The sequence below is a fragment of the Lemur catta genome, chromosome 21, assembly GCF_020740605.2.
Source record: "Lemur catta isolate mLemCat1 chromosome 21, mLemCat1.pri, whole genome shotgun sequence".
Classification (NCBI taxonomy): Eukaryota; Metazoa; Chordata; class Mammalia; order Primates; family Lemuridae; genus Lemur; species Lemur catta.
Genome location: NC_059148.1, coordinates 17,736,124 through 17,754,696, shown reverse-complemented (window position 1 = coordinate 17,754,696; position 18,573 = coordinate 17,736,124). Strand labels below are relative to the sequence as shown.

The following is an 18,573-nucleotide window of genomic DNA, read 5'->3' as shown; positions in this document are numbered from 1 at the left end:
CCAGTAGGCGCTTCATTTGCCATGCTGTCCCCAGCAGGTAGCGTAGCTGTTGTCAGTTCCCATGGCGACTGACAGGCACGTGTGCTGGGAGCTGGCCGTGGTGCTGAAAGGCCTGGGGACAGCCACCCACCCTGAGACCCCAGCCCTGTGTCCCAGTAGGACACTTCCTGAGCCCTGACTCCCCGGCCATCCTCCCCATCACTCCTTTGGGAGACGCTGTCCCGAGGGCCTCAGCACAGGCACCGGTGACAGCACCGTGAACCCATGGGGGAGGGGTCAGGGAGCGGCGCATGGGGAATCCAGTCATTCGATTATCCGTCGAACATTTATCGTGCGCCTTGTGTGCCCTGGAGAAGCCTCAGGAACCTGGGCTTCCGTTGAAGGTCGGGTAGAATTTTAAGGGGTGGAGACCCAGGAAGGGCCCATGAGCAGAAGGGAACGCACGGGCAAGACCTGCAAGCGTGCAGGGGAGAGGCGTGTCGGAGGGATGCCACCTCCGGACTCTGGCTGCCACCCAGAATTGGCGCCTGTTACTTTACTTTTTGGTCTCCCTTTGGGCTCAGATCTACCGGCACCTCTGGCTCCAGAGCCCAGCCCAGACCCAGGCACAGATGTGCTAGAAACAACAGCAAGCGAGGACTGAACGGAGGGCCTGGGGCCGGGCAGGGGTGGCGTCTCTGTCCTGGGAACCCGGGGAGCCTGGCGTGCTCTGGGATTCGCACTGTAGAGACCCCTGGCAGGCAGGGGTAGGGGTGGCGCAGCGGTCATCTTGGCAGAAGATGAGGCCTCCTGTTAAAAGGGGCAGTGCCCCCCCAACCTTTAAAAAAAGAGAGTGAAAATCCCCTTCTGGTGCTGCGGCCCCAATGGCAGTGGGAAATAATCACTTTGCACAGGCCCCTTATCCACAGCCGAGCCCTGTGCCAGTTTAATCAGCACTGCTGGTGCGACTGGAAGAATCCCCGGCTTGAGAGATCAGGAGAGGGGTTAAAGAAAATTACCCTCGCCTCCTCCATGCTAATGTAATCTCTAACCAGATCTGCCTAGCCGCAGCTCAAATTGCTTTTTAGATTAACATTTAATTATTAACAGGGTCCCTTGGAAGGCCTCGGGCTCAGAACAGGGGTGGGGGAGGGAACAGCAGGAGGGAGGTGGGGTGGGCTTCTGCTCCGGCTGCCTGGCAGAGACAGAGGTGGGTGGGGAGAGACAGGGAGGACGGAGGGGTGGGTAGGGGAGAGGGTCAGGAAGGGACAGAAAGACAGCAGGGAACGGGGAGCAGGCAGACACCAGGACAGAGAGGCAGACGGAACTAAGGACAAGGGTGGAGACGGGAAGAAGAGACAGAGACAGACAGCGTATCCTCCTGCCGGAGCCCCAAAGCGGGTGGGGAGGGGCTGTGTACCCAGATTTCCTAAGACACTCCTGGGCAAGGTCCTTCCACCCTTGTGTCCTGGCCAAGAGTGGAGCAGGCCGGTTTCCTGCCCTTCGCTGTTGAGAGAGGACTGAGCTTTCTCGGGCTTTGTGGTGGCTCGGCTCACGGTGGTGGGGACCACCACGGAGCAGGGACCCACTCAGGGCCACACAGCCGGGGTCTGACTCCGGTATCCTGAATCCAGTGCTCATTCTCCCCAGTCCCTGGGCCGCCTCCGACCACTTCAGGCTCTTCCCTGCATTTGGGGGCAGACTGTGCGGCCAGGCCGCACGGGAGACTTCAGTTCGAGCCCGGGGGATGGAGCTGAGAACCGTGGGGGGCTCCCACCACCCCCCACCACAGCTGCGAGGCCCCGAGCGGAGGCAGGCACCGCCTTCCCCTCCTAAGAGGGAACGCAGAGTCCGAACCGTCTACTCAGCTCTTTGCACGAGCTGCTGGGCTTTCCCAGCTTCCTATCTTGTCCCCACTCAGGATTCTAAATCCCTCCAAGACAGGGCCTGCATCTAGAGCCCCGTTTGTGTCCCAGCAGGCCGAGGACCTAGCCCTGTGCCTTGCACAGAGCCCTGGATTATGTTTTAGAGGTGCTGTGACTTCCTCAAGGTCACTCAGCCAATCAGAACCCCAGTGCCTGGCCTCCACCTGGCAGGTGCAGCCCTGGGGCCTCCAGGGCTGGCTGTCCTCTCTGAACCCCCGGTCCCATCAGACAGTGGGAAAGTCCTGGTGTGACCTTCCCCTCCATGTCACAGCCAGTCATCGGCCTTGAATGGAGCCCAGAAGCCAGAGTAGGCAGCTGCGGTGGGGGCAGGGGGGACAAGGGCCCATGGCCTTCACAGCGTCACAGCCTCTGGGCCCTGCTGTGGAGCCCAGGCGTGTCCTCGTGTTGTGCCTTGCCCCAGGGCCAGCCCAGCCGGGCAAGGGGCACACTGCTGACCTGCGGGTGCACGAGGGAAAGTGCCCCGTGTCTGCCACTTCAGGAGAATGTTGGAGGCAGAGGCCAGGGAAGTTCATTTTTAACTTGGGCTGGATTTGGAAGTGGGAGGTCACTTCTGGCTGCTGTTCCCTTACCGACTGCCGACTGCCGTCCTCCCAGTGCGTGGCGCAGGGCTGGCTCCCAGAGATGCTCGGAGGTATCTGTCGCCTGGATGAATGAGAGTGAATGAATGGGTGGCCAAGAGGCAAGGCCTGGGCTTTACTCATCTCAGTGTTCTGCCCACCGCGGGCCTTGCCAGGTGTGCTCTGTGCATGTTCATGGGATGAGTAAGTGGCCCTGCGGGGGCCTCTCCCCTCCCTCCCCTCCTCTCCTCGCCCCTCCTCCCCCTTCCCTCCGCTCTCCCTCTCTGCATCCCAGCCCCTCTGGGAGTAGAATCAGGTGGATTTGGGTGCTGGGGAGAATCAGGCCATTGCTTCTGCTCCTCCCTGCCCAGCTGACTGGGAGCTGGGGGTGACAGGACCCCAGCCAGGGTGGAGCTGCCATAAATGTGGGGCTGAAGGTTCTGAGGCTGGTCAGGGTTGACATTGTCAGGCTCTGCTGCCTAAAAGCTGTGTGGCCTCGTACAGATCGCTTCCCCTCTCTGTGCGCATTTCCTACTCTGCGAAATGGGGCCACAGAGGCCACTAGGAGGAGGCAGGGAAGTAGAACAGACCGATGCATGTGGGTTCGGCACAGCGAACAGTCAATAAATGCTCGCCGCTGTCCCACTGTCCCGTGGGCTCCCTGACACCCCCTGCAGCCAGACAGACGAGGGCGAGATGACAAAAATGTGGGCAGGGCCAAAGGCCCGGATTCCCTGTTCTTTTAATAAAAATAAAGACAGCCTTTCGACATCCCCCTCGGATTCATTGTTCTGCCAAGGCGAGCAGCACAGACTCGATTCCTCCTCGGACTTGGAAAGTTCCTTCCTTTCTTTCCCCTCCCCTGTCACATTTCCTTTATCTAAATCCTCAGCTATGAAAGGGCATATCGACAGCTGGGGGCGTTATCTGGTGGAGGGGACCTTTTCCTCGGGTGTCTCAGAGATAAGGCGTCTTATCAGCCCCCATGTCAGGGAAGGTGCCAGAGCATTCTAATCATGGAGGCTTTCGACATTTTCCCCTCCCCTCCCTCCCCCCTTTTTTTTATTATTAAAGTCACAAAAGACCTTGAGCTTATAAACAGTCTGATTTGCAGATAGGGTTTGAAAATGAGCAGCGCTTCCTGGATGGTCCCTGGCCAGGGTGGTAATGAGTCCAGGATGCGGGCTGCCGGGGGCTGGCTCTCTGCAGCTGGGATGATGCCAGGCGAGGAGGGGGCAGAGGAGGGTCACAGGGAGATCGTGTTTTAGGCGCCCACCCCTGTCCTGTTCCTGCCTTGCTGTGTGACCTCGTGCAGGACGCTCAGCTTCTCTGGGCTTCGGTCATCACCTGACAATAACCAATTCATTGATTCAGTCGTTCATTCCACACCTGTTTATTAAATGATTGCGCTTTGCCAGGGACAGGGGGTGGGGAGGCAAATGAGACACGGTCCTTGCCCCTAAGAAAACTCATCAGTCCAGTGGAGAGAGACGTGAAAACTGGCAGTCACGACTCTGTGTGATCAGGGGCTCTCCAGAGAGGGGACAGCTGAGCCCGAGTCTGAAGACAGATCTGAGCTGGAACGGATCAGGGTGGTGCTGCTGTAGGCAGAGGGCCCAGCACGGGCACAAGTCCAGAGAGGTGAGGGGCAGCCAGGCTGGAAGGAGGGCGGGGGGACCACGATAGATGAAGGGGGGCCTTGACGTAGGTGCTGGGGATGACGGGAAGTGGAGGGGGTGGCCCACTCGTCCTCATCATGTGTGGCTGGCGCCTGCCCCCTCCTCACCTGCCCCCAGCAGCAGGGCACAGGGTTCTGGGGAGAATGGGCAGTGAGTTGGGGAAATCGGGGGTACAGGCTGCAGGGCCTTACCTTCTGGTCCTCCAGAAGTGAGGGACAGCATGATCCAGGCAGCTGCCCTGGCAAAGCTGAGCCAAGGCCTTAACTTGGATGCCTTGGCTTCCTGAAAATCCTCTGTGGCCCCGAGCTCAGTCCCTTCTTGGGTCCCGGAACTGCCTGGGCGCCCACCACGAGAGCACTCTGGGACCCAGAGCCCCTCTGGGAGGGCAGGTGATGGGGTCAAGAGAGGCTCCGGAATAGGCGACCTGCCCCTGCCGTTTTTTGCCTGCAAAGCATGCTGGGACGTATGGCCCAGGGGGGAGTGGTCGGGGACCTGGACAGGGGCTGGGCTTCTGGACCCCCGGCACCTGGTAGGGCTGGGAGTGGCCAGGGCTCTGGAAGAAAATGACCTGGCAGGGACCACAGGGGTCATGGAGCCACATTTAGAGGCAGAGAGGGTGAGCAGCCCACCTGGGGCCCGCAGCGTGCGGGGAGTGGGAGAGGCCGCAGGTCCAGCCCGGGTGTCCTCGGCGCACCGGGTCTCCGGCCCAGCGGGGCCCGGCCGTGGGCAGCAGCAGAGCTCCCCAGCCCCTGCCTGCCAGGTGGCCCCGGGACGCGATGGTACGTCCCCATAGACTGCCTGTGTGTACGTGAGAGGGCGCCAGAGAGTGCCAGCAGGCGTGGAAGGGCATGTCACACAGCACACGAGCACATATATGTACATACATGAGCGTGCACCAGCGTGCGCGCGCATGGGTGCCCAGCAGAGCGTGCCCGTGTGCACGGCGTGTCCTCCAGGGCTGTCCGAGGCTGTGGTGGTTGCGGGCCCCGGCCAGGCTCGTGCCTGCCACCTGCTCACGTCCCAAGTCCCCGAGGAGAAGAGCGACGCTGCTTTCCCGCAGTCAAGGACTTTCATCCTGCAATGAGCCCCACTTCATTCCCTTTTTAAACTGTATAATTTCTGCCTGATTGTAATGGCCTATTTTAAAATTACCAGAAATCAAAGGCGGGAAGTGGATACTGCAGCTTCTACGGCGTCACCGTGTTAAGGCTGGCGATTGGGAGGTGGTGACAGTCCCCTCCCCACCCCCCCATCCATCCATCCCCCACTTTCCCCTCTCTCTCTCTCTCTTTTTTTTTTTTTTTTTTTGAGACAGTAATAGGAGAAAATTGGTTTTGAAACTGAATAAAAGTCCCTTTCAGAGGAAATCATTTCTTTCAGGGTACCTTTGCTGAAAGTAAAATAGAGCATAATGAAAGGTGGTTACGTGATTGTCTAGCATTTACCGCGGGGCCAGGACGGACGGGAGGCTGCCACCGTCTCGGGGAAATACAAGACTGGAATAATTGCGCCGTAACAAGGAGCTTGTTGTGAAATTAGTATCTTAAGAAAGTAGTGAAAAAAGGCTTTTCCTCATGAATACTTCATTATTAGAAGAAAGCGGCAGAATTTAGGGCTCCAGACACCTGTTTAGTATTAAATAACTTCCCTTTCTTCCCTTTCAACACACACTGTCTCTTCTTTCTTCTCCTTTTTCCGAACCAACGGGAGGATGGAGGTGACCCAGCGTGGCTGCTCGGGACATCGGGGTGGGGGACAGGAGGTGGTGGGGCCGGGGTGCCTGGGGGGGTGGACATCAGGGGTGTCCAGGGTTGAGCTCACACCTGGACCCGCCTTCCCCTTAGCAGGAAGAGAGAGGAAGGAAGGGACCCAGCAGGGCAGCTCTTCGCCCCCGGCTCAGGGGCTCTGGGGAACGTGCCTCAGCTTCCCCACACGTTATCTGCAGGAAAGTGGGTTTTGTGACGATACGGCGAGGTTCTGTGCGAGCGCCAGGCACCTGACTCTGGGCGAGGGAGCACAGCCTGGGCCTGTGTGGAGCCACCTCTGAGCTGCCACCTAAGCGGGGCACAGACCTCTGCATGGCCTGGCGGGATGGAGCTGCCATACATGGCCCTGCCCTTCCCATTTGGGGTGAGGATCCCAGCTCAGCGCAGCCTTGGTGGCCCTTGGGGGCTGGGCCCAGGGCTCAGCAAGGGTCAGGATTGGCGGGCCCCTCGTCCTCCCAGGGACACGGCATCCTGACATCGCCTCTCCAGGGGTGCTGTGTGAATGCGCCAGGCAGGGCCAGACCAGTAAACTGGGACACCCTCGTGCCCACTGGCATTTCCTGGGCTCCCCTCCGCGTAGACTGCAAAGACGACCAGGTGGGGTCGTTACCCTTGATGAGCTCAGGGGCAGCCTGCTCACAGGGGGCTACGAGAGAGCCAGGGGTCACCGCCAGCCAGAAGGACAGCCTGCTGGGGGATACGGAGGGGGCGAGGTCTGACCCAGCCTGGAGGTGTCGGGGCAGCCCCCTGGAGCAGGGGACCGCACAGTAGGCGACGCCAGGGCCACAGCTGACTTGCTGCTTCCAGCCCTGTCATGGCAGAAGTCCACTGCTCGAGAGTCCTGGGTCCTGTCCCTTCTGTGAGGCCACAAATGAGCCTCTTGATGCCTCAGAGCCTTGGTCCCCTCATCTGTCAAACAGGGGGAAAGGGGTGTCCGTTCTGAAAGTCTCTGATGTTCTGCGGGGCACTGGGGAGGCTGCTGGCAGGGACTCCCCGGGGGGTGGCAGGAGGCGGGCACGGAGCACTCCCGAGTGACGAACACCTCTCCCTCCTCACAGGGACCCTGCCGCAGAGTGCGCCCCACCAGGGGCCCCCAGCTCTGCCATGCTGGCCTGTCTGCAGAGGACCCAGAACCCGCCGGGCCAACACCTGGCCTGCCCGAGCAAGAGCCTGGAGCTGCGCAAGTGTGAGTGGGACGCCCTCCCTCTGCCTGGACCCCTCCCCTCCCCCCTCGTCCCCTCCTCCTCACCTTCCTCCCCTTCTTCCTTGCCCACTCTGAGTCCACTGGGGCTGGCTTTCTGTGCCTGCATGCTCCATGCTCACGCCCACCTCTGGCCTTGGCAGGGCAGGTCATGGGCGGGAAACGCCATTCAACCTGAGCATGTCCCCCCACTGTGACCCTGTCTGAGAGTGTCTATGCTCTTAGCCCTCTAGGCCTCTGCCCGTGCTGTGCCACCTCCCTGGCCCCCCCCCCCCGAAAATGACCCCCGCCCCTCCTTCCTAGCAGCCTTCTCGCACCAGCTCCACAGCCCCCACCCCTGCTCTGCGACCCCACCACACGCTGTCACCACACCCCGTATCTGTCTCACTCACCATCGTCGTCCTGACTGGGGTCCCAGTGCCAGGCCCCATTTGCTGTGTGATTTGGGGCATATCCTTGCCCTCTCTGGCCTTGCTTTTTCAACGTGTCAAATTAGGGAGCTGGACTTGGTGACTTCCAAGGGTCTGTCCTCCCTGACCATCCAGAACCAGGATGCCAGACCCTCTGATCTGATTATTTTTAGCCACCGCAATGTTTAAAAAAAAAAAAAATGAAGCACTTGGAAACAAACACGGGAAATTTGCGTAACAATCTGGATTTCTGGTATCTCTTGGAAAAAGTCCGAGGATCTGGTACACAGGCCTGCGTTCCTGTACCGCAGCTACTGGTTAGGGCTGAGCTACTGCCTCTGTAAAGGGACATCCATTCGCGTTTGCCAAAGTCCCCACCCCTCCCTATTGCTCCTGTCCTGCAGCTGGGGATCAGTTGTCATTTGTCATTATGCTTACACTGTGGCTTCTTTTTTATTTTCTTTCAACTATGTATCTTTAGACAAGGTAACACACGTGATCCAAAACTCAAAAGGAAGGAAGGGGTATACGGACTAAAGCTTCCACCCACTCCCCTGCCCAGGCAGGTGACGTTGTCAGCTTCCCGTAGATCCTTCCAGATGTTTTGTGTATGTCCCAGCAAATATGTGTGTACGTGCCTATTTTACGCACCGTCTTGACCTCTCGTTGTCACTTTGCAATATATCCTGCACGTCGGCTTCTAAAGTGCTTCCTCCCTCTCTTGTCACATGGTTTTCCCTAGCAAGGATGAACGGTGACTCATTCGGCCAGTCCTCTCTTTAGACTGTCCCCAACCTATTGCCGTCACAAGCAATGCCACAGCAATGAACCCTGTGTCACAAGGGTGTGGATGAAACTGCAGGGTAAATTTCTGGAAGTGGGAATTGGGCTTTTGACCTAGACTGGGTCAAAGGTATGTGTGCTTGTCATTTGGGTAGACGTGGTCGGACAGATGTCACTAGATGTTGTACCTGTTGACACCCCACAGCACCAAAGACAACCAGACGGGGTTGTCACCCGTGTGTGAGAGGGTCTGTTCCCCACAGCCTCGCCAACACAAGCATGGCATCAAACATTTAGGCTTTGCCCACCTGAGCAGTGAAAACAAGATCACGATATAGTTTTAATTTAGTTTTAATATGAATGACATTGAACATCTTTTCATGTTTGAGCCGTTTGTTTTTCCTTTGCATGATCTACTTATCTCCTTAGCCCATGTGTTTGACGGGGTGGTGGGTTTTGTCCTTACTGATTTGTAGGAGCTCTTTGTATATGACGGAATTAGACCTCTGTCTGTCAAAAGAATTGCAGGTGTTTTGTGTCATACTTAGAAAGTCCTTCCACAGGCCGAGATTTTTTTTAAAAAACTTCCCTCAGGTTCCTTCTAGTTCTGTTACAGTTTTAAAAAAATATATATGTATGTTTGAAAAGGTTGCTTCTAGTTCTTTTATGGTATTTCTAACAATACAAGACTTGATTGCTGTGTAATATATCCGGTGTAAAGTGTGAGGTTCAGATCCAAGTGTATGTAAGTGTCAGTGCAATATTGTTTTAATTATTATAATGTTATATTTTAAAAATATAGCAGCTTTATCGAGATATAATTCATATACCACTCACCCCTTTGAGGTGCACAATTCAGTAGTTTCTAGCATATTCACAGCATTGTGCAACCATCACCACCACAGTCAATTCTAGAACATTTTCATCACCTGAAGAAGAAACTCCTGTCCAACAGCAGTCACCCCCTTATTCCCCCAGCTACCCCGTCTTTTTCCGTAGACTTTCCCATCTTGGAATTCCACAAGAATGGAATCATACAGGATGTGGTCTTTTGTGACTGGCTTCATCCACTTAGCGTGTTTTCAAGGCACATCCACACTGGAGCAGGTATACACAGGTTCACCATCCCTCATCCAAAATGCCTGGGAGCAGAAGTGTTTCAGAATTTAGAATTTTTCAGATTTTGGAATATTTTGAATATACTTACCAGTTGAACATCCCAAATCTGAAAATCCAGAATGCTCCAATGAGCGTTTCCTTTGAGTGTCATGTCAGTGCTCAAAAAGTTTTGGACTTTGGAGCATTTTGGATTTGGGATATTCAGCCTGGACCACATTTTGATATTTGACGGAGCTTGTTGCTCCTTGTTATCCAGCCCCCACCTGAATTTCCTTGGCCGTTTTATTTATTTTCCTGTCTGAACTATAGAATCCACTTATCTAAAATGAAAACAAAAGTCCTCCTCATGTTTTTACTGGGATTGTATCACAGCTTTTTGGTTTTTTTGGAGACAGGGTCTTGCAATGTTGCCCAGACTGGAGTGCAGTGGCTATTTATAGGCATGAGCATGGTGCCCTGTAGCCTTGAACTCCGGGGCTCAAGTGATCCTCCTGCCTCAGCCTCCCCAGTGGCTGGGACTATAGGTGTGTGCTAGCTGCATTACATTTATAGATTTAGGAAGAAATGGCATTTTTATAATGCTGCCCTTCCCTCCAAGAACATGATAGCCTTTCTTGTGTGTCCCTCAGGAATTTAACATTTGCTTCATTTAGATGTTACACATCATTAATTAAGTTTACTTCTGGACAGTTTAGCTTTTTTGGCTGGTCTTTTTTTCTTTTTTATTATTCTTTATTTGCCCCATATGGCTTGTAGGAATAGTCTTTTTTTCCATAAATTGAGGTTGTTTATATGAAGGCGATTAACTTCTGCCCCCTTACTGAATTCTTTCATTGTTTGTAATAGTTTTTCAACTTAGGCTCTCGGGTTTTCCAGTTATATACTATCATATCATTTGCAAATGATAATTTTACCTCCTACTTTGTTTTATGCTTTAATTTCTTTGTCTTATTTAATAGAGTTGGCTACTGTCCCTGGCACGAGGAAAAATAATAGTGGTGATAATAGACATTCTTGCTTTGTGGCTTCTAGATTTCCTAATTAGGCAATGCTGGTTTGGAGGCAGATATTTTCCCAGGTTAAATGAGTCTCCATCTATTCCTGTTTTATTAAGGATTTTTAAAATCAAGAATGGAAGGTGAACTTTGCCAAAGTACTTTTCAGTGTTCATGAAAATGATCATATGTTATCTTTCCTTCAATCCATTTAATATTGAACTATCCTTGCATTCCAGACTAAACACCATTTTGTCATGGTGAATATTTCTTTATAATACACTGTTGGATTGGATTTGTTGTTTTATATAGGATTTTGACCTCAATTTCATTGGTGAGATTGCTTTTCAGTTTTCAGTTTTCTAATTTTTGGAGCAATTTTCATTGGGTTTTGTGGTATTACACTTGCTTTGCAAAGAAAATGGAAGCTTTCCTTCTTTCTGTATGGTTTGGAACAGGTTAAATAGACATAGGATTATCTGTTCTTTAAAGTCTTGTTGATTCCCACGAAAGTGTTTGTACTAGTACATTTATTTGGGGTGATGGGTAGCTCTTTGATAATGTTCTCTATTTCTTCGGTACTAATCAGTCTACTTTAATTGTTCTGCTTCTTGAATGAGTTTGCTAAATTATGTTTCTCTAGGAAACTATCCATTTTATCCAGGTTTTCAAATTTATTTGCATGCAGTTGAACAAAATAATTTTTTGCAGTTCTTTTAAGTGGTGAATCAGCCTTATTTCTTGCATTGTATATTTTGTGCTCCTTTTCCTGTTTTTCCTCATTGGGTAGTTAGCTAATGACTTAGCTGTCCCCCTTCCTCAAAGATCCATTTTAGGATTTTCTGGCTTCTAATTCATTAATTTATGCCTCTATCTTTATTAAAGCCTTCTTTCTGCTTTCCTTAGGTTTTAATTTCTTGGGTTAGAGATTTAAATCTTTATACTGATAAACAACAACAACAAAAAAAAACAGGAAAACTTAAGGCTATGAAGTCTCTGAGCACTGCTGAGCTATACTGTCCTATAAGTTCTAATATGTAGTATTTTCATTATCATTATTTTCTAGGTATATTATCATTTTGGTTTTGATTTCTTCTTTAACCTAATACTCATTTGAATCCCACCTATCAAGTATTATAGTAGATGCTTTTGTGTTTCATTACTTCTAGATTTTGTTTTACATTATGATCAGAGACCCTATTATTTCTACTTTCTTACGATTTATTAAAGTTTTCTTTGTGATATAATCTATGGTAACTGTTGTGAATTTTTGTGCATTTTTTATGGGACTTAAAAAGAAGATACTGGCCCTGTTTTCAAGATTCAGAGTTCAGTGTGTACTAACAATTATATCCACCACATTGATTATGTTGTTAGGTTTTCTATATCCTTACCTGTCTGGGAGAGAGAAAGGAATTAGACACCTACTGCTAACATATTCCTGTCTATTCTTCTTGTAGCACCTGTAGCTTTGGTCTTATGAATGGTGACACAATGTTATTTAATGCATAGATATTAATACCTTAAATCTTCTTAGTGAATTACATTCTAATAGATAAAATTGAATTCAGGCCGAAAAGGCCAGGATTCAACTTTATCTATTAAGATGGTAATCTCTGCTTTTTTAATTCATATTTTTCTTGAAACCTTTCAATTCAACCTTTCTGAATTACTTTATGTAGATGTGACTCATGTACTACAGAGCTGGATTAAGCTTTGTGATCCAATCCGAATGCCTTTTTTCTCCTTTAATAGAGTTTAGCCCATTTACATTTATTGGTATGACAGATATCCGGTCTTAGTTCAATCCTTTGTGCTTTAATTGCTTTAAAAAGTCTTTCACTATGTGGTCCGTGTTCTCTGTTTTGTGTACCTACCACTCATAAGGTTGGTTGGTGTTTTTGTTCTAGTGATATGACTGTAAATAAGTCCTTAATTGTCTATTTCTTTAGAATAATATGTTACTTTCCCTAAGAGAAATAAAATGATGAAATTAGTGTATTTCCTTTTTCTCCCACAACATTTTCTTGGGCTTCCTGTGATACTGTTAAACCTCTGTGACCTGCCATCGGCTTTAAATGACATCTTCTGATTCCAGCCATCACAGATAAGGACAGTAGTCTACTTACACTACTCTCCCCTTCTTCCCCTGCCCCCTTCTCTAACTGTGTTCTTAGGGCTTGTAATGAATGTTAGCATCTGGCTACGTCACCACCATCCCCACACTGGTTTCAATCCCAGTCTCCTAGATAGATCGGTGCTCAACACCAATTCCTATGCGTTAGTTTTCCACCGTTCCAAGTTAGTTAGCCCTCTAGCACATTGCTTAAGAAGTCCTCGTGTGAACACTCCTCCTGGGGTTTCCACACAGTCAGAAGGTCTATCTGTTGTATTTCTATTTGAGTTGGTTAAAAAAAAAAAAAAAGTTCCTGGGTCACTTTGTTTCCTTGAGGATTTTGTAAGCTTTGTTCTAATGTCTTCTAACGTTGTGTGTTGCCATGGAGAAGTCGAAGCGATTTTTTTCCCTCTTATGTTTGATCTTTCCATATCTTTCATGTCCAGTTACCTTATAGGCTGTGTCTTGCAGTTGACCATTCAGAGTTGATTTTCCCTGGAACACAGTACTGTGCCCTTGCGGCACGCAGATCCAAGGCTTGTGTCATTTTAGTTTCCTTCCTTGGGGACCGAAGTTAAGCATAAATTGGCTGTTTCACCTCTCTTCCCTCTGTGCCTTTTGCTGACCAAGCCTTTCTAATACCTTATTTCCTTTTCACATTGCTCACTTTTCTTCTTCTGTTTTCAGTGCCTTTTTCCCCTTGTGTTCACTTTAGTTCCCCCTTTACTAGGTTTTCTTATTCTACTCTTGTATATTTGCTTTGTGTTTTTGCTTTATAGAAACAATTGCTTACTAAGTTTTTCCCTTCATGATGAAATCCTTGGCTGTCACCTTCATCTCTTCTGTGACTGTTACAATAACTTTCTTCCGATGGGAAATGTTTTTGACCACCCATGACTTTACTTACACTTTGCCTTGCCTTCGTTTTTTAGTGTATTTTGATTAGGTCCTATGCTGGTTCGATCTGGATGACTTACCTTAAAGGGAAGTGAATTTTTCCCAGCCCAGCTATTTGCAGAAGGGCTAACAGGAACTTTCCTTATGACTCTGGGTTTCGTATGTGCGTTCATTTATCCTCTATTTCCCCCAGTTGCCTCAGAGACACACAGGTTCCTGCAAGTATGGCTGCTTCGTACGTAGCCCCGCCTGCTTTGCTCTTATCAGTCACGTGAGTCTAAGGAAAGCTTGTGTCACCAGCAACGCACCTCTACTTTCCCTGCTGCAAATATGGGGTTTAGATTTTGTACCTCAGGGTGTGCCCCTCACTTCTGGGAGGTGTATTCTGCTGGTTCTTTCTGACACCTCCAGCTGTGGCACCTTTTTTCTGTTCCCTCAGCCCCACCTGATCTCTGCTGCTACTGGCAGCTGGTCCACCGTTTTGTTTGTTTAGCATTTTCGCAGCTGCTTTGTAGTCCATTGTGCGGATAAAGAGTGACAACATTTAACCACCCCTTTGCTTGTGGACATTTAGTTTGTTTCCAGTCTCTCACTGTTCTAAGCAGTCCTGTGATGAACATCTTTGTCCGTGAGTACCTGTGCAAAACAATTCTCCCAGGCTGGACTTGCTGGCTCAAAAGGTCTGTGCATTTTAACCTTTGACTGCTGCTGTCCAGGGCTCCGTGTCCTGCCTCTGCTGCCGGCTGGCTACAGGCAGGAGCCAGGCCTGCTGACCGGGGCTGGGCCTTCCTTCCTGCTCCAAGGCCAGAACGAGAGAGCATGGGGGGCCACCAAGGACGTCCTGCTTCTCCTGCCCACTCAGATCCTTTGACATCTCTGTGCTTATTGGAAAAGACACTGATACTGCCTGTAATTGAAGAGCACAGGAAAGAGGGAGGCAGGAAGAGAGATAAGCAAATTGAATTGGGCGCCCTGCTGCCGGGCAGTGCCTGGACACTTGGCCACGGAGGCTCCTGGGCGTAACTCTTGGGTGATCAGGGCCTAGGCCTCTCCTGTTGTCCCCGGGCAGAACTGAGACAGGAAAGGCTGACCCTGAGCTCTGTGACCTGACCTTGGGCTGTGCTCCATTTTTTTCTTTTGTTGTTTTGTTTTTTAATTACTAGATACATCTTCTAGACAAATGTGCTGCATGCTCCATCAAAGGAGAAAGGTCTCAGCCAAACCACAGGCAACATGACCTTGGACCAGTCGATCACCCTCTTGGGGCCTATGTTTCCCCTTCTGTAAAGCGAGGGGTCAGATGAGGTGGACCTAAGAAGCCATCCAGTTCTGACCATCTACGATGATCATGTCAAAAGCTCGGCTGAGAGGGGGAAGAGGTGGCCCAGTCTTTTCCTGTGAAACCGGGATCAGAGTAGCCTGACTGCACAGGGCTGTCATGAGGTCCAGCCACCAAGTATGCCTAGAATGTGCCGAGCGAACCAGAAATGGCTGCAGTTCATCTCTCTGGAATCCAAGGTCAGGCTGGACAGAGGAGCCAGGGCTGTGTGTCTAGGAGCCTGGGTGGCGGGCTGTTGTGGCCTATTCTAGGTGATTGGAGAAAAAGGAAGGAAGAAAAATTGGGGGGAGAGGGAAAGTCCATCCCCCTCCGCTACCTCAGGCCTAAGATCTCAGGCTACTCCCAGCTGGCCAGAGTCCCGGGTCCCAGGCAGGACCTGGCCACCCCTGGGACAGAAGCCCGTTTATCTCGGCTACTCAGGACCTTCCCTGCTAATAAATACTTGACTTTCTCATCATGGTGTTAATATACAAACTTCTGAATCACGCACTGCTAAAAATACAGGCTGTGCAGAAGCCAGAGAGCCAGCAGGGCCAGCGCAGAGCCGGTTCCCAGGGACTAGGCCTCCCCCGTGTCCAGGCGGCCAAGGGCGTGAGCTGAGGCCGCTGCCCCAGGAGGCAGATGTGAGCTTCCGCCCTCCTCTGCTGGACGTTGGGTGAGTGAAGCAGCCTCTCTGTAGCTGAGGGCAGCACGCCCACCCGGCCCTCTTCCCCATGAGCCCCCTGAGAGGGGTGTAGGTCGAATTCTAGCTGTGCCCCGAATCGGGTGTGTGTGTGATCGCAGGAAAGTGAGCAACTGTGCCTCAGTTTCCACTGCTGAGGCATGGGGACAAGGGAAGGAGAGAGAGCCCCCCGGGCTTGGTGGCCAACTCAAACATTTACCTGCCCCCATCCCCAGGGCGTGGGAGCCCCTCCCACCAACATCCATCCCCCCAAGGGGACAAGAGGTTCCCTGACTCAGATGGCTCATCTTCACTGGTGAGCGGCCGTGGAGAGCTTGTAGCCCGCCAAGATCGGGGAGTGGCCCTTCTCCAACTCCCACCCCCACCTCGCCCCTCCCTACAGACCCCCACAACCCCGACAGGACGGAGCTACTGCCCAAGCGAACCGGGGCCCTGCCAGCATTCCTGCAGGTACCGCAGCTTCCACCAATGCTAATAAACTACGGAAGAAACAAAGCAATTTAAAATTCCAGTGAAATTAAAAACAAATCTTGGGCCGCACAGCAGATTCAATTACGAAGCTGTTACTGAGCGTAGCCTGGGGGTGGAGGGAAGGTCTGGTGCTACCCCTGCCGTGGGAACTGAGCCTGGGAGAAGACAGAGGCATTTGACCCCCCAGGTGTGATTTAATAAGTAAAAATAAGCTCCGAGCCAACTAGGAAGGCAGGCTGTTCATCTCTCTCAGAGCATCCAACCCCGATCCGCTACAAATAAACCCGAGGGTTGACAACATTGGGAGATCAAGATCCAAGTCACTGCTTGTCCACACCTGCACAGAGATCCTGGCCAGCGCAGTACGACACGAAAGGTAAATTAAAAGGTAGCATCAGGCATAGAAAGGAGTAAAGCAATGTGTATAGAAAACCCAAGAGGATATGACTTCAGCAAGATCGCAGATATAAGATCAATGTACAAACACAATTGCATTCTTCTACGACAGAGGTTGGCACACTCCTTCTGTAAAGAGCAGGTATTTTCAGCCTTGTGGGCCATAAGGTCTCTGTTGTAACTTATCAATGCTCCCATTCTTGCATCAATACAGCCATAGACTATATTATATAAATAAACGGGCGTAGCTGTGTTCCAATAAAACTTTACAAAAGCAAGCAGCAAGCCACTAGTTTGCTGGCTCCTGTTCTATGCCAACTATAGACAGTTGGAAAATCCATTTTATGAAGATGTTATCGCAATATTTTGTAACAGTTTTATGGAGATATAATTCATATACCATACAATTCACCCATTCAGTAGTTTTTAGTATATTCAGAATCATGCATCCGTCACCACTACCAAATTCAAAAACATTTCCATCACCCCAAAAAAGAAACCACAAACCCATTAGTAACCACTTCCCATGTCTGCCCAACCCTCCCGGCCCCAAGAAACCACTAAACTACTTTGTGTCTCCATGGAGTTGCCTATTTGGGAAGTCTCATACAAATGCACTCTTATGACTGGCTTCTTTCGCTTTACGTTTTCGAAGTTCATCCACGCTGTAGTGTGTATTAGTACTTCATTCCTTATTGCCAAATATTATTCCATTTTATGGATATACCGTGTTTTATTTATCCATTCTTCAGTTGACGGACATTGGGGTTTTTCCACTTTTCTGGCTATTGTGAACATCTGTGTACAAGTTTTTGTGTGGACACACGTTTGCATTTCTCTTGCACACATACCTAGGAGTGGAGGTGCTAGGTCACATGGTCATGATGTTTTAACTTTCTGAGCAAGTACCGAACTTTTCCAAAGTGGCGGTTCCGTTCTATATTCCCACTGGTAGGCCGTGAGGGTTCCAGTTTCTCCCCATCTTCATTGGTGTCCTCTGCCTTTTTGATTATGGCCTTACTGGTCGTGTGAAGTGGTATCTCATCGTGGTTTGGATTTGCATTTTCCTGATGACTAAGGATGGTGAACATACTTTTATGTGCTTATTGGCCTTTACATGTCTTTGAAGAAATGTCTATTCAGCTCTTTTTCCCATTTTTAAATTGTCTTTTTATTATTCATTTGTAAAAGTTCTCTATAAATTCTAGATCCAAGTCCCATAGGAGATACATGATTTTAGAGCTCCACTGGCATAATCAGGGCACGATACTTATGTAAGACACATGATTTGCAAATATCTCCTCCCATTCTAGGATTGTCTTCTTCAATTTCTTCTATTTGAATCACAAAAGTTTTTAATTTTGATGAAATCAAAGTGTCCTTTGTTGCTTGCTTTTGGTATTTTATCTAAGAAGGCTTTGCTTAACCCAAGGTCATGAAGATGTACTCCTATGTGTTTTTTCTCTAAGAGTTTTATAGTTTTAGCTCTTGCATTTAGGTCTATAGTACACTTTGAGTTAATTTTTGTGTCTGGCATGAGGAAAGGATCCAATTTCATTCTTTTGCATGTGGACATCTATTTGTACCCCACACCATTTGTTGAGACTAATCTTTCCCCTATGGAGTTGTTTTGAGACCCTTGGTGAAAATCAATTGAGGGTTTATTTCTAGATCTTCTATTACATTAATCTATATGTCTAGCCTTATGCCAATACTATACTGTCTTGATTTTTGTAGCTTGGTAGTATGTTTTGAAATCAGAAAGTTTTCCTAGCACTCTGGGAGGCCGAGGTGGGTGGATCGTTTGAGCTCAGGAGTTCGAGACCAGCCTGAGCAAGAGTGAGACCCCATCTCTACTAAAAAAAAAATAGAAAGAAATTATATGGACAACTAAAAATATATGTATATAAAAAATTAGCTGGGCATGGTGGCACATGCCTGTAGTCCCAGCTACTCAGGAGACTGAGGCAGTAGAATTGCTTGAGCCCAGGAGTTTGAGGTTGCTGTGAGCTAGGCTGACACCATGGCACTCTAGCCCAGGCAACAGAATGAGACTCCGTCTCAAAAAAAAAAAAAAAAAAGAAAGTTTGAGTCGCCAACTTTATCCTCCTTTTTCAAGATCATTTGGCTATTCTGGATCCTAGAAATTTCATGATCAGCTTGTCAATTTCTGCAAAGCTACCAGATGAATTTTTTTTTTTTTTTTTTTTTGGAGACAGGGTCTTGCTCTGTCACTC

The 18,573-nt window shown here is 49.8% G+C and overlaps 2 protein-coding genes across 4 annotated transcripts in view; one reads left to right on the top strand and one right to left on the bottom strand.

The window, feature by feature from the left end:
• Nucleotides 1-18,573, top strand: part of FAM222A (family with sequence similarity 222 member A) — a 53,877-nt gene that overhangs the window by 21,460 nt on the left and 13,844 nt on the right. Inside the window, exon 2 of one of the 3 annotated variants that reach the window (XM_045534590.1) lies at nucleotides 6,986-7,113. In XM_045534590.1, the coding sequence (XP_045390546.1) occupies nucleotides 7,032-7,113 (82 nt within the window). In that variant the 5' untranslated portion in view covers nucleotides 6,986-7,031. Of the gene's footprint in view, nucleotides 1-6,985; nucleotides 7,114-14,736; nucleotides 14,967-15,378; nucleotides 15,443-18,573 lie in introns of those variants that run through there. The other 2 variants (XM_045534592.1, XM_045534593.1) reach the window with 2 other exon arrangements.
• On the bottom strand, nucleotides 3,870-5,073 carry LOC123625976. Its single transcript, XM_045534716.1, has 2 exons — nucleotides 4,353-5,073; nucleotides 3,870-4,139 (listed from the first exon to the last, which is right to left on the bottom strand). Exons 1-2 carry the CDS (start codon nucleotides 5,071-5,073, stop codon nucleotides 3,955-3,957), a joined length of 906 nt encoding a protein of 301 aa, XP_045390672.1. The 3' UTR covers nucleotides 3,870-3,954.

Bases quoted from the DNA above. Each gene is read 5' to 3' on its own strand.
- LOC123625976 (XM_045534716.1), bottom strand. From the start codon at position 5,073: ATGCGCGCGCACGCTGGTGCACGCTCATGTATGTACATATATGTGCTC. The intron at 4,140-4,352 runs GTAAGGCCCTGC...CCCTCCTTCCAG, and splicing joins CACTTCTGGAGGACCAGAAG to CCTGGCTGCCCCTCACCTCT.